A 13,664-nucleotide genomic window follows, 5' to 3' on the forward strand; every position below is an offset into this window, starting at 1 on the left:
GTGCATTGTGTGAACGCCCACCCCCAGCAATCTGCGGTGCGGATAGATGTCAGGGTGGGTTTACACTACAGTCTGAACCCGTGCATTTTATTTCCATGGGGATGTGTTTTAGATTATAGTCCAGGGGCTTGAAATAAAAATTGTTTGTAGAGCATGATGTGGTTCAGTGCACTGAGCAAACCGTTCTGCATGAAGGCACCTTCGCTTTACTTAGCTCTAATATAAGTGAAAAATGCAGTATCCAGTAACATTGCCGATGTCACAGTGTTAACCCTGTCTAATGGGTGCATGTGTGCCGTATTGCATTGAATGTGCTCCTCTCAGGAAGATGATACGGGGTTAAAATGATAAACGGTGCGCGGAGACAAAAGTGCATCCTTTATCGTTTTCCACTGATTCATTTCTATGGAACTTTTCAAAGTAAAATGATCTGTTGTATATACCTTGCTGTTGCTACAGTCTAAAGATCCACTGTCCTGTACATGCGCTGTTAATTCTAAGTGTACAAGCTATTCATCTAATGTATCAGTTTGTCTTAGTCTGTCTAGCTTTGACATACCCTTTGAATGTATGTAATGTAAGAAATGCTGAGTAAAATGTTGACTTGGCCAACAGCTCTCCAGCTGTCTTGGCTGAGCCTTGAGTAGCTGCTGGTTTTGCTGCCGGCTTGGAAACTCTTGGTGTTTTCTCATATTGTTCTCGCTATTATTCCATCTTGGATCTAAAGAGTTAAATACAAGAAAGGTTGAAACATCAACTTCACTTGTAACACACATAACCCAACCACCCATCTTTTTTTCTTTCACTTAAGGACATCAAAAGGTGGAGAGGCTTCTAGTATTTGTGTAAGGAGGAGTCGTGGTTTGATTGTTCTGTATTTTATATTCAGGATAGAAACAATTTGTCAACCAGCTAAAGGAATCTCGACTGCAAGAGGGAGGTGACTCTTTAGATTAATTATGGGGAGGGGGATCCAGTGAAAGATGTGTTAGTATGAATGAAAATATGAATATAATCCCCCTAATAGATGCATTCAGGGGTTCGTTAACAGTAGACATCATAAAGGTACCATTGACTAAATTATATATTTAAATAAGAACTATTTTCTTTAGAAGATATGTTGGTATAAAATCTGCCTGAAAAGACTCTTTCTTGCCTCAGCAAATAAATTATAAAAAAAAAAAAAGGACTTTACATTTTTCCTTATTTTGTGGGTCAGGCTTAATTTCCTGCATATAATTTTTATATTTTTATCTTATGAACTACCAAGTGCAAACATAGCAATGCATTTTATTAATAGCTAGGAAAGTAAGTAATCATTTCATATAGTGCCAGCGCATTTTGTAAATATTAGCCTATTTGGTTCCACTTCACAGGTAGCCTCAGAGAAATCTCCTTATCATCCATGCATTTTCCTTATCCCCCAGTTTTGTGTATTTTTGCCTAGCTGTAGAGTAGTACTTTACAGATTGATATCACAGTAAATGCCTTTTTGTAGATCCAATTTGTAACAACCAATTGTTAACAGTTGACAATAACATTCATTTGTCATCGGGAGCATGTGAGGGTTTTTTTTTTTAATTTTTTTTTAATTTTATTTTTGTATTGTTCTAAGAGATACCTATTATAGTGATATAAACAGTTCCTCGCCTTTGTGATCAGAGACAGAGCTTGGCAGTGAAAAGTTATAATGCAAAATAGATGCGTTCTATGTAATATTACTCAGCCCCTGGCTGTACATAACTGCATAATTACATAGTTAATCAAGCCAAAGAATACACAAGTGAACTTTTTTTATCGCCAAATTTTAGATGAATGCTTATTATATTACTTAGAGGTAGATAATATCAGTCTAAGCGTTTCTAAAATTGCATGATATTGTGTAAGCCACTCCATTTGCTGCGAATGTATTAATACCTGATGTCTTGATGTAGTGGATATCTCCTAAATCAAATCTCTGTAACAAAGACCGAGCATCAGAGGGTTAACCCCTGTAGGTTACAAGTTACTTAGGGGTGCACAGATCAGCTCTGCTAGGCATTAGTGTTCATATAAAAATACAATAAGCATTACATGCTGGCACATGGGCAATCTCAAAATTTAAAGTGTTCTTAGTGGTATTAACTCTATTAGTGAGCTCGCTCTGAAATGGTTAAGAAGATTTATAATTTTACAGTATTGTAAGACTTTTTATTCTTGTTAGTTCCTCGTTAAGTGTTAGAACTTTGTTTATTCATGTTCCGTGGTTGAATTCAGAGAAGCACAGACATCAAATAGGATACAGTCGGTCTTGTGCATTCTTTTGTTACTGTGGTTAATTTACCATTATTAGTAACTTACCTGGTCTTTTAGAATGTATTGATGCGGTCATGTTAACAGCATACATATAATTTAAAAGTTAAGCCGCCTGTTGTCTAGAGGAATTAACTTCAAAACTATTTGGGAGGCTTTTCTAAACTCTACTTTAGTTGTTGCTTAACTTGTTTTGTGACTTGCGGCTAATGATTAACTATTCACCGTAATTTCAAAATTTTGCTACTGGTTAGTGAAAATCCTGTTTTTAATGCAACAGAGGGGATCTGCTGTGCACGGCTACACCCAGCAATCATAGGTGAAAAAATGTTGTTTGTTTTTTTTTGTTTGAGTCCCTCTGTTGTCAACTTACATTTTCTTCTGCAAAGGAAAGCAAATAAAACCGTTTTTTTATTATTATTATTAATTTCATTAATACGTGTCACCATAGCACTGTTGCAGATATGTGTTTTATATACATATTTGATTTATGTATAATTGCAATACTAGTTAAAAATGTTCAAGGCTACCTTCTGGCCTGGGTCTCAGGATATGTACTCGACTGTAAGTGTAAATGGATACGTTTTAGGATCACAGTCTGATGCTCACGTCTCACATCCTATTGTGGCTTAAAATATAAAATATATATTTTCTGTAGGATACAACACTTCCAAAAGTCTCAAATTTGCCAGGACAATACCGATGAGGTTTACGTCCTGGTTGCCAACTTTTATGTAACTTGGGACTGTCATCAGCTTTTGCATGCACGTTGTCCCAATACCCTGCATGTTAGAAAAGCAAAGAGATGGAGGGTTCTGAGGACTGAAAGCCCCATGATGTAACACTACCCCCTACTTAATGTCACTATGATGCCCAGTCATGGTGATTCATGTCATTTAACTTTAAGTCATAAAAGTACAGAATTTCACAGCAGATTAGAACCCAGGCTATCTAGTATACCGGTTTTTCCTGATGTAAAGACTCAGACTTCATTCTTCCAATCTATACATATCGAGCTCCCTCAGTGTTCCCTTATTTTTACCCTGCAAACCATTCACCATTTCTGTAGCCCTCCTCTGAACTCTACATTTAATATTTTTTCTACAGATGAGCTCCAGATCTGTCCACACTACCTCTGAAGAGCTTCTCTCCTTCCGAAACTAATGTCTCTAGCTATACAACCCAGCACCCTGTTTGCTTTCTCCAACGCTATATTTTATTGCGTTGCCTGCTTATGGGGCATGCAACAATTCTTTCTTGTGCCTCTTTGCTCCTGTGAGTTACAGTGGATGTCAAAATTGAAAGCCATCCTTGAATTGGAATAATTTAATGTAATTCAGAATATCTTCACATCCTAACAAGTAACGTTTGCCATAAGAATCCTTCAGAATCTGAAGCTTTATTTCTTTATTTGCTCATGTGTGTGTTATGTACCCATAATACAGATGCATGCCATCACCATCATGTACCACCAGAGGGCATTCTGGTCTATTACCGCCATGGGAATATCATTGGACATTTATTTATTTGGTTTGCCAGCCTGCTGATATAATATCAGGGTGCATATATAACCAATTCACTGGCATACTTGTATTTATTTGAATACTTAACGCACACATATTGGCTGAGTTCTCATCCCTAGCAAAACTGATCTGTGTGTCCCAAAACGTCATATATACATAATATTTAACCTTCTATCTGGCTGTTACTTAGTCCCTGCAACTGTATTGGCTGAAGCAGTGTGGTGCGATTTTAACAAGTCCTGTATGAAGCATTATGAAGAGCTTATGCAGCTATGCACAGCCAGATGCAGCCCTTGTTTTATTAGTTGGGGTTGGAATAAATTGCTAGTTGGTGGTGGAATAAATTGACTTGTTAGCAAAATTGTGTGCAATGTGCATGCATAATTGATAAGTTCAGGTGTTTTAATGCAGTCAGATCATTAAACATGTCCAAATAGGGTTTTTCTGTTCTGTGCTTTATTTCCCCATAAACCAGTAGTAGTAGGCATTTAACTCTTGATGCAATTTTCAAAAACCATCCACCAAGTCAGATTTTTGTTTCTGATGAGATGCAGCTGCTGGCCCTGGCACATTTTTCATAGTCTTAAATAGGATGGCCAGGTACTCCCCTGAAGCTCGGAACTTAAAGTACGCCGTTCAGTATAGCCAAGATATTAATAGAGCCCTATAGTATGAATATTTCAGGTGTGTAACCGGTCAGTGTCACCCACGTGTTATAGAGTACATGTATTTACATTGCGTCAGCAGATTCTGTAGAGCTGTTACAATCCGTGGGATAATTGAAAGTCAAACATAATAACATTCTGGTACAAAAGGAAGAGGGTCACATGAGCTTACAATCTAGTAAACGCTAGCAGATGACGTTTCTCTTGCTTAAGTATCCCAGGTGAGGTGGTCCTGTGGGAAAATTGAGGGCCAAGCATTGCTTGTTGTCTAACATTTTAAAGACCTCTGATCAGTGATCACAATCTTTTTAGTCATTGTACAGCTGCAGTAAGAGGATTGCTTGTGAAGTCATTACCTTTAGTAGTCATTAAGACATAAGTGCCATAGCTCAAGCAAATCCAAATTTCAGGATGTCCGTTTGTTTTGTTGTTGTTTTTTTTTTTTTTCTCCTCCCCTGTGACATCTAACCCACTTTCATTCTACAGGACGATCATCAAATAGCGTACGTGGTGGGCAAGCAGCATTAGGCAGCACCGAAATACATTTGCCGTTGATCTTGTATAGCAACGTAGACACTATATTTCCTTACTGAAGCGTGGATACCAGCAGTTTGTTTGTAACAGTGCCAGACTTTTACTGTATAATATAAAATGCATGGAGAAGCATAAACGAGTCTTTCTGAATCTAGTTTTCTGTTTGATTTTGTTCGCAGGTCACCAACTCGTTTTCACAATGTTTGATGGGGATTATGACTACCTCATCAAATTTTTAGCGCTAGGTGACTCTGGAGTTGGAAAGACAAGTTTCCTCTATCAGTATACAGATGGGAAATTTAACTCCAAGTTCATTACAACGGTCGGCATAGACTTCCGAGAAAAGCGAGTGGTGAGCTATAAATAGTTTACTTTTAGTTTGCATAAAATTTTACATGTTTGACATGTTTGTATTCTGTACAATACCCCATGTGTTTACAAGGAGGACATTGTGGAAATTTAAAGGGCATATGATGGCTGTCTTGTCCCCTTAACCATCCTTTGGAGGTATAGTTCAACAATCATTGGTGAGCAGTATACTAAACAGGGTAGTTGAAATAAGTTCTTTGTTTCATTTCCTTCTGAAAGAGAAATTGATGAATAAGGTAATAACCCACCTGCACAAAGTATAACCTTCAGAGGGATACTGTGTTCCCTGTGCGGTATATTTCAGAAACCTTCCATGTTTTTTTTCCCCTGAGAAATATATATGATTTCAACAATCGTTTATCTTTCTTAAGATCATGAACATGAACTATTTGTTTGAAAATACATTGACATTATTTTTCTTGTGAAATATTTGAAAAACGGAACATCTGTGAGGTTATGGCTTACGTTGCAGGCAAAACTATACCTATCCATGCAACGGCCTGTATAGAAGCGAAAGGTTCTTAGAACGTTTTGAAGCTTAGGTAGCATTCTTTGTCTTCTCAGCCGAAGCCGTTCTGCAACTGGCTGCCTACATATAGAATTGTTTCTTGGGGACTGTTATAGAGTAAAGGCTGTTTCCTGTAACTCAACAGTTGCTATGGCTTTCTGAATTAACCAGTCCAGGATGATGGGAAACCACAAGCTGTGAGACCATGAGTTAGTTTCCCTGTCATTAATTTGTCTTATCAGGAAACCAATTCACATAGCTCCCAAGGCAACAAGTACAGGCAATCTAGCTGCTGTCACTCTCCCTCTGGTGTAGTTAGTGGGAAATAATGCATTCGTTTGATGCCTTGTTAACTTAGCTCGTACTTGTGAAGCATGTCTTAACACCAGCCACTGACTACAGTTAACAGTTGGTTGCGGTCTTAAGGGTTTCAGGCATGTGAAGTAATTTGCAGAAATGTCCCACATCAGCTATTCTAAAATATTCCATCAATCGTAGACCTCAAATCAAATGTTTCTAAGTCTGTTTTATATATATATATGTGTGTGTATGTGTAAAATGTATATATAAATATTAAGCGTGTGTTGGCTATCACGCATAATACCTCCAACAAACTACACTCTGATTGGACCATCGCCTCAAGCCTTGCCCAGTGTGACCAACCATTCCCACGATGGCATGCCTTTTACATGTATAGGTATTGAGGTAGCTATGCTGTCTAATTGGGAGTATTGAAAATACAGTTGGGCCTCTATGTACCTTGTAATATTATTGTTTCATTGTAATTGCTTTAGTTGATGCAGCCGCACTTCCCGTACAAGCCTGCATATGATTTTGTCTTTTTTTTTTTTCCTTAGGTATATCGATCAAACGGTCCCGATGGCATGACCGGCAGAGGACAAAGGATTCACTTACAGTTATGGGACACTGCAGGGCAGGAAAGGTGATTCTGATTGCATATTGTTAATTTCAATGATGAGTATTATGTAATAGCATCTTTATAGCTTCAATGAATGATAAAGAGGAGATGAAAATATCACAGACTGTGCTAGGAGTTTTGACATAGAGCTGTTTGCATTTCTGTAGTTATGTGGCTAAGCAAGACCCTTCGCTGTTTCCCACTCAACATGTAGTCTTCAGATTCTTTCTGCAGTGCTGCGAGGCCTCAAGTTGAATCTTAATCTTTTCTTTGTGTGTTCCCTTGCTTTAAGCTTATGCTGCACACACTTTTCTTTTTACTCATTATATCGGTGGAAGGAAAATACAGCAAGGTCCAATTGTTAAACACTTGCACTGGGATGATACCTGTACCTTTGATCAGACCCATGTTTTTCTAAAACCTACATCTGCTCTTTGATATCTCTCTGTGCACAGCTTTATGGATAGATTTTGCACTGGTGGCACATGTAAGTTAAACCCTCTTTTAGATACTTTTAGAGAGTACCACTTTGTTTTTCAAAAACTCTTGGATATTACTTTTGTAAACTCTTTTGTGAAGATCTGTTTACAGATTTAGATGGATAATTGAAACCTAATATATTGATCTTAATTAGAGCCATTTTTATTGAGAATCCTCTGAATTCTCTGTGGAGTTCATAGAGCTGCTATGGTCATGGACTTGCTTGTAAAATCGTCTTCAAAAGTGCATTAGTCCCCCTTGCTCAAGTTGATTATCCCCATGGTGAAGCTTATCAGGTGCACTCAGCTCATCTAGTCTTAGTAAAAGGATCCTTACAGTCTGATAAAGTTGAGGATACTCTTGAATCTTGATAGCTGTTCAATGTTCCTAAGCGGTCACCTTTCCATACAAGAAGACACCAAGGTTAGTTGCACACATTAAGTGATTTCGGTTTTAATTTTGTTCGTGTGTCTAGATGTTTTAGACTTGTAACTATATATCTGTCCCCCTTTCTTTTATAATGTATGTCTGTGGTACAATTTGTCAACCTTTCCGAGCGTTCTCCTTTCATATATTTGATTCCCGGTTTTACCATTAATTGCACGCATTACACTTATACTTTAATTGGATGTTCATGAAGTGGAGTAATGATCCGTATACCATCCACATTTGCAAGACAAAACATTGTAATGTCAATTTGTTATATAGTGGAACTCAACAAAATGTGCCAGTGTTTTAACACTGTTGTCCACATCTTCCTTAATAAGCAAGACACTGTATGATAAGATACTCATAGAATACCTGCTTGTCCTTTTGGGGAAGATAAAGGCAGTACCCGTGTGAGGCTGAGGAGGCAAAGCGATTTACTGTGGGGTGATGGGTAGGGACTGGAAATGCCATAGTGGTGCCCAGTGCCCCGAGACTCTGCTTTTTGGTGCGAGGTATGGATTTACCTTTTGACACATCAGTTGTTCCCCTCTTTGTAGGGGGACCAAGAAGATCTGGCAATCCCTTGGTTTTAACAGGGAAAAGGAAAAAATGTTGGTACGCTAAGCTAGTCTCAGGCTCAAATAATACAAATGTATAATATGAGGCCTACCGAAAAGTGTGAGCATGCTGCAAATACAGTGTGTTGGCTGTACAATGTATACAAAAAACAAAAACTGTCTGTGCTTCTCACCCTAATAAAGTTGGCAACAAATATATAAACGTAATATAAATGAGAGGTTTTGGTTATATGAATTGGCCGAAGCATAATTAAGCTCACCCGCCACGTCCCTTGGTTTTGCCAGAGAGGGTAGAAAGGGGCTAATTATCCTTTCAGGGAGTCTGGCCCAAGAAGAAGACTGGGGAACTGCTGTTCCTCTGTGGCCTTACAGTGGTACAGACACCTATCACCTTGGGCTTCTAACTTAAATCCATAGATTGCATGTTTTCAATTTATGGTGGTTGGAGTGGTGCATGCTCAGCAATGGATAAGTGTTGCTCCAGCGTTGGTAGACTATTATTTGACAGCCAGATGGTGTTCCATTAGTCTGCTTGCCTTTGCCTCCAGCTTTCACTTAATGCCCCCACTTAAACTGTCTTTTTTTACTTGTTTTATAGGTTTCGCAGTCTGACAACTGCATTCTTCAGAGATGCCATGGGTTTCCTTCTGCTTTTTGATTTAACGAATGAGCAGAGCTTCCTCAATGCCAGGAACTGGATAAGTAAGTGTTTCTCAAAAAAGAAAATGTGAACTTTATAAGGCTGTGGTTTAAGGTATTCATGTGACATTTCTTAATACTCCAAGCTTCCATAGTGTTTCATGTTCACAGTGAGGGTGCCATGGCCTCTGGAGAGCTGGAGGTAGAGGAGATGTAGTCTCTGAGCTTTTGGTGGCTGGATTAAAAGCACCATTATGCCAGAGCTTGTAGCATTTCTGTTTGCAGGCTTTGGGTTGACAAGAAGCTAGCAAATGGATTTGACATTTTAATAAACCATTAACTGAAAATATAATTTGGAGGGAAGAGGGGGGAATGTTTTTTTGGGTCCACGTTTCTGGTTTTCTACCTTTTTTATATTGTGTTTGAAGATTCGTGTTGGATACCTTAATTGCAACCATATTATGGTTTTATATAAATGAACACAAAAGAAATACAAAGTAACCTTGCCTGAATGAGAGTAAAAACAAATTTGCAGCATCGGGGGTAAATAAAGTGTAATCCTTTTGAACCTACAATGGATAGTGGGTTTATTTCTGGATTCTGCATATATTCAGAATCTTTGTAGGCTGCATCTTTTGTCTGTTGTGTCTAGCATCTGTGAAAAAATGCCACACATTTTAACATAAAAAAGAGAAAGAAAAAAGTATACATTAGGGTGTTTTGCCACACTATTTTTTCATATAAAACCTGCAACTCTGGGGTTAAATCTGGATTATCTATTCACACATTGAATCTACTTTAGTTTAATCTTGTTTGTTAAAGGAAGCTTAACATTCTCTGGACGTTTCTTTATGAATATAAAGGAACACCCTTACCTTCTGCAAACATCTTGCTGTCTCAAAATCGGTATAGATTTCCACCCAAGATCAAATCTTACATGGTAGGTATGGAATGTGGTAGATCAGCAATGTAAATTCATTTGCACCTTGGAACCCTGCTATGTGTACCCAATAAGTAGACACAACTACCTTGAATTGAGTACAGCAGGAATGAACAGTTTATTGATGTAAAACATGGACTCATATAGCCACAGAACTTAATTAACATAAATTAACATTGATAAACAGGTACATGTAGACAACCCAACCTTTAATCCCCTTTAGCTACTGAATCTCCCCCTGGTAGCAATCCTGTTATGGGATTAGTTTACACAATAGCGCTCCTGCCTGTTTGGCAGCCAGGCTGGAGCCATCTCTGAGTACCTTGGGGCCCCTGTATGACAGGTCATTCTGTCACAGTGTGCCTTTTGGCTTCTCTGTTTTTATTCTTACGGAGTCACGTGATGGGACGTCATTTCCCGTGACTCCGCCTTGTTCCTGGGCGGAGCAAGAGAAGTGGGCTTGATTGGCCACATGTGGCGGGAGCAGACGGGATTGGCCACAAATGTGGCAGGAGTGGAACACCCACATTGCGGGAGCGGGCGGGATTGGGCAAAGAAATTAGCGGAAGCGGGATTTAAGAAGTAGTCCCGTGCAGGGCTCTTCTTGATCTTCATTATCCTGGCCTCTTCCGGAAGAGCTACAATTGGGCGGAGCCTCTCTGCACTCCATGTGGACAGCCTCCAATTGGGGAGAGGGTGTGCACCAAGGCTCTGCCCTTTTGCGGAAGTACTACATCAGGCCAGAATAATGCCGAAGGATCCGCGGAGAAAGAGGCGCGTTTATGGACTTCTTTCTCCGTCAATCCGTCTGCGTTTATTCTGGCCTGGTGTAGTGCTTCCGGGAGAGGGCAGAGCCTCTAACTTGTTGCAGAAACACTACATCAGGCTGGGATAATGCAGCAGAGACATGGAACAAACGGACCTCCAGAGAAGATAGAAGAAATAGAGAACAAAAAGCGGAGTGAAGGAGAAGAAGGAGCATAAATTTTAAACTAGGGACAAGAAGTGTACATTTTAGATCAATCCGAATTCTCAAGTTTAGTAGACAGGGTCCTATCTCTTACTGTTACCTGTCAATCTTTAAGACATAGAGGTCATTATTTTATAACTCGGCACTCTGAGACTCTAATGTGCGCGCGGAGAACAATAAAAAAAAAAAATACATATATTCGTATGCATCTCTACATTTAGCTAGATGTTGCAGACACCTGATGCTTACTCCATTGTGCAGGTAAATGTGAGCATAGACATTGTGGAAGGGAGTCTTGAGGACAGGGGCCTCACCAGGATTTAGTTTTCCCCCTGCCTTAATGATCCAACATTAAACATTAAAGCTGCAGGTTCCTGCAGACAGGGACGTAGTGTGGTTTATGATGTATTAATGTTGTTGCTGTTCCCTCATGCATACAGATTTCCAGAGGGAACATACACAACTTGACAAATTGATGGTCTTTATGTGACCCTCTGGAAATACAAGGTTTCATGAGAAATGCATGTGAACCTTTTATGGATGTTTTCGGGCATTTCTTTCAATGGCCTCTTGGTGTTATCGTCCTTTATGGAAAAAGCTTACTCAGATACCCTTCTAAACAAAATAACCACATACGATATGCAGAAATAAAGTAGCCATCATCTAACCTTCAAGATGTTGCTACACCAGAAACATATTTTCTATCTAAGAAGTTCTCATACTTTATTATTTAACATTTTAAACGTGCTGTTCCACATGGAAGAAACTTAATTGCATTCTCTAGTATATGCTAAGCAAGAAAACCTTAGCAGATCAGTCATTTTATGTTTTCCGTTAAAGGTTTAATTACATAAGAACAGGAATGTTTAAGACGATTCGATAGCACTGGGAATGTTAAATTTAGCAGAGTAGATGGAACACCAACGTTAAAGGAACACCCCACCCGTATTTTCATGTAAATGCATATTGGGGGGAAAAAAGGAAAGCCAACGCCCTGCTCTGTACCACTGAAAATATAATACATTTATTGTAGGAGAATTAATTTACTTCTAGTATTTGGCTTGGCATGTATATTTTTGTTGGGTTATATATATTTTTTTTACCCTTCTATCATGATTGATGTGCAGTTTGTGTTATAAAGCAAAACTATAAAAATTGGCACCGCCCTCCCATTAGTTAAAATGTCTGAAACCCTAGCACTGAAGGGGTTAAGGCATACATGCTTATATTTTAGGAAAACATATATCTGCTTGTGTATTTACTTCAAGGTTAGAACTTGCGCATATCATTTATCTGATTGTTTTATTGGGAAGTTTCACATTCAGAGGAAATGTTTTGAATAAACCGCTCCAAGCAGAGTTATATTGGGGATTATGTATGGTTGTATTGTGTATTTCTTATATAAATTAGTGATGCAAATCAGCTGACGTTGGCTTTTCATTGTGTACCGTTGACTGCATAAGGGCTTTGTTCGTGAAAGCTTTACAGCTTCAAAGCATCGATCAACGGGGCAGATGCGCTAAAAATGACAAAAGCCCTAACACTCACATTGGGGTACGATTCAGGAAAAGGTAATAGAAATAGCATCTGAGATTTTTATATATATATATATATATATATATATATATTATTTTAGATCTACGTTACTTAAATGACATTATGTTCCTGACCTAAGGTCTGATACCCAGATTTCTTATATACATACCTGGGAACTTGTTCATTGGCGGGATGTGGGCAGGATTGCCCGCTAATGTCTGCGGGAAAGACCCTCATTTAAAGGGGAAAATTGGCGGGGAGCGGGTCAAACCTGGAGAGTTCCCAGGTTTATATAAGTGACTTTGTACGCAATCAGCACACCCAACGTTACACAGTTACCTGCAGCGGTGACGGTGATAATAAAGCTTCCAATTTTACCTCACAAAGTCGGAGATGGCAGAGTTGCAGGGCTAATGGCAAGTTGACTCTAGTTAAAATCTATACCAGCTCTTCCCTGTTTTTTCTCTTTTTCTTTAATTAACCATTGCTTATTTTCTTTCCCGACAGGCCAGCTGCAGACCCACGCATACTGCGAGAACCCAGACATTGTGCTGTGTGGAAATAAAAGTGATCTGGACGATCAGAGAGTGGTGAAGGAAGAGGAGGCTAAGGAATTTGCAGAGAAATATGGGTGAGCGATTTCCTTCCATGTATTGTTCAATCGGAAACAGAGCATGCCTGCTTGGTCTGATTACTAACTGGGCACAATGTATTAGGGGAGGAAATCTGAAATAATGATATATTATAATATATATATGTATATATCAAATAACAGATGGAATAAGTATCTTGTGATAATACCTTTTTTATTGGACTAACAGAATTATATAAATATATGACTACCAAGGAACAGTTATGCAATGTATATTTCACAAATAATGCTATTCTTACCATTTCTGAAAGCACCAACATGAACAATGCTGTACATCGGACAACCACTTCCCAATACATGCTCTTCATATTGCAGTTAAAGTAATGTATTTGGGAAGGAAGAAGGTGCTAGAACGTCCCTTTTCACTGATACAGGTATATTTTGTGAAATTCACGGCAACATTCATTTTTATAATGGTATTCTCCTCACAGAATTAATTACTTTGAAACAAGTGCCGCAGATGGGACAAACGTCAACAAAGCAGTGGAGACCTTGCTGGACCTGATCATGAAGCGCATGGAACGGTGTGTGGACAAGTCTTGGATACCTCAAGGGGTGGTACGGTCCAATGGCCACAGCTCTACAGAGCAGTTAAATGAGGACAAAGACAAAGGAAAATGTGGCTGCTGA

General features: G+C 38.8%; 1 protein-coding gene across 1 annotated transcript; it reads left to right on the top strand.

Annotated features, from left to right (window-relative positions):
• The first annotated feature begins 5,213 nt into the window (after window positions 1-5,213).
• RAB27A (RAB27A, member RAS oncogene family) lies at window positions 5,214-13,664 on the top strand. Its single transcript, XM_089488300.1, has 5 exons — window positions 5,214-5,366; window positions 6,749-6,834; window positions 8,896-8,999; window positions 12,890-13,013; window positions 13,466-13,664. The coding sequence occupies exons 1-5, from the start codon at window positions 5,214-5,216 to the stop codon at window positions 13,662-13,664; spliced, it is 666 nt and encodes a 221-aa protein (XP_089344426.1).

Source organism: Sceloporus occidentalis, unplaced genomic scaffold (genome assembly GCF_023333645.1).
Source record: "Sceloporus occidentalis isolate IW3139 unplaced genomic scaffold, rSceOcc1.0.p SCAF_37, whole genome shotgun sequence".
NCBI classification, from domain to species: domain Eukaryota; kingdom Metazoa; phylum Chordata; class Lepidosauria; order Squamata; family Phrynosomatidae; genus Sceloporus; species Sceloporus occidentalis.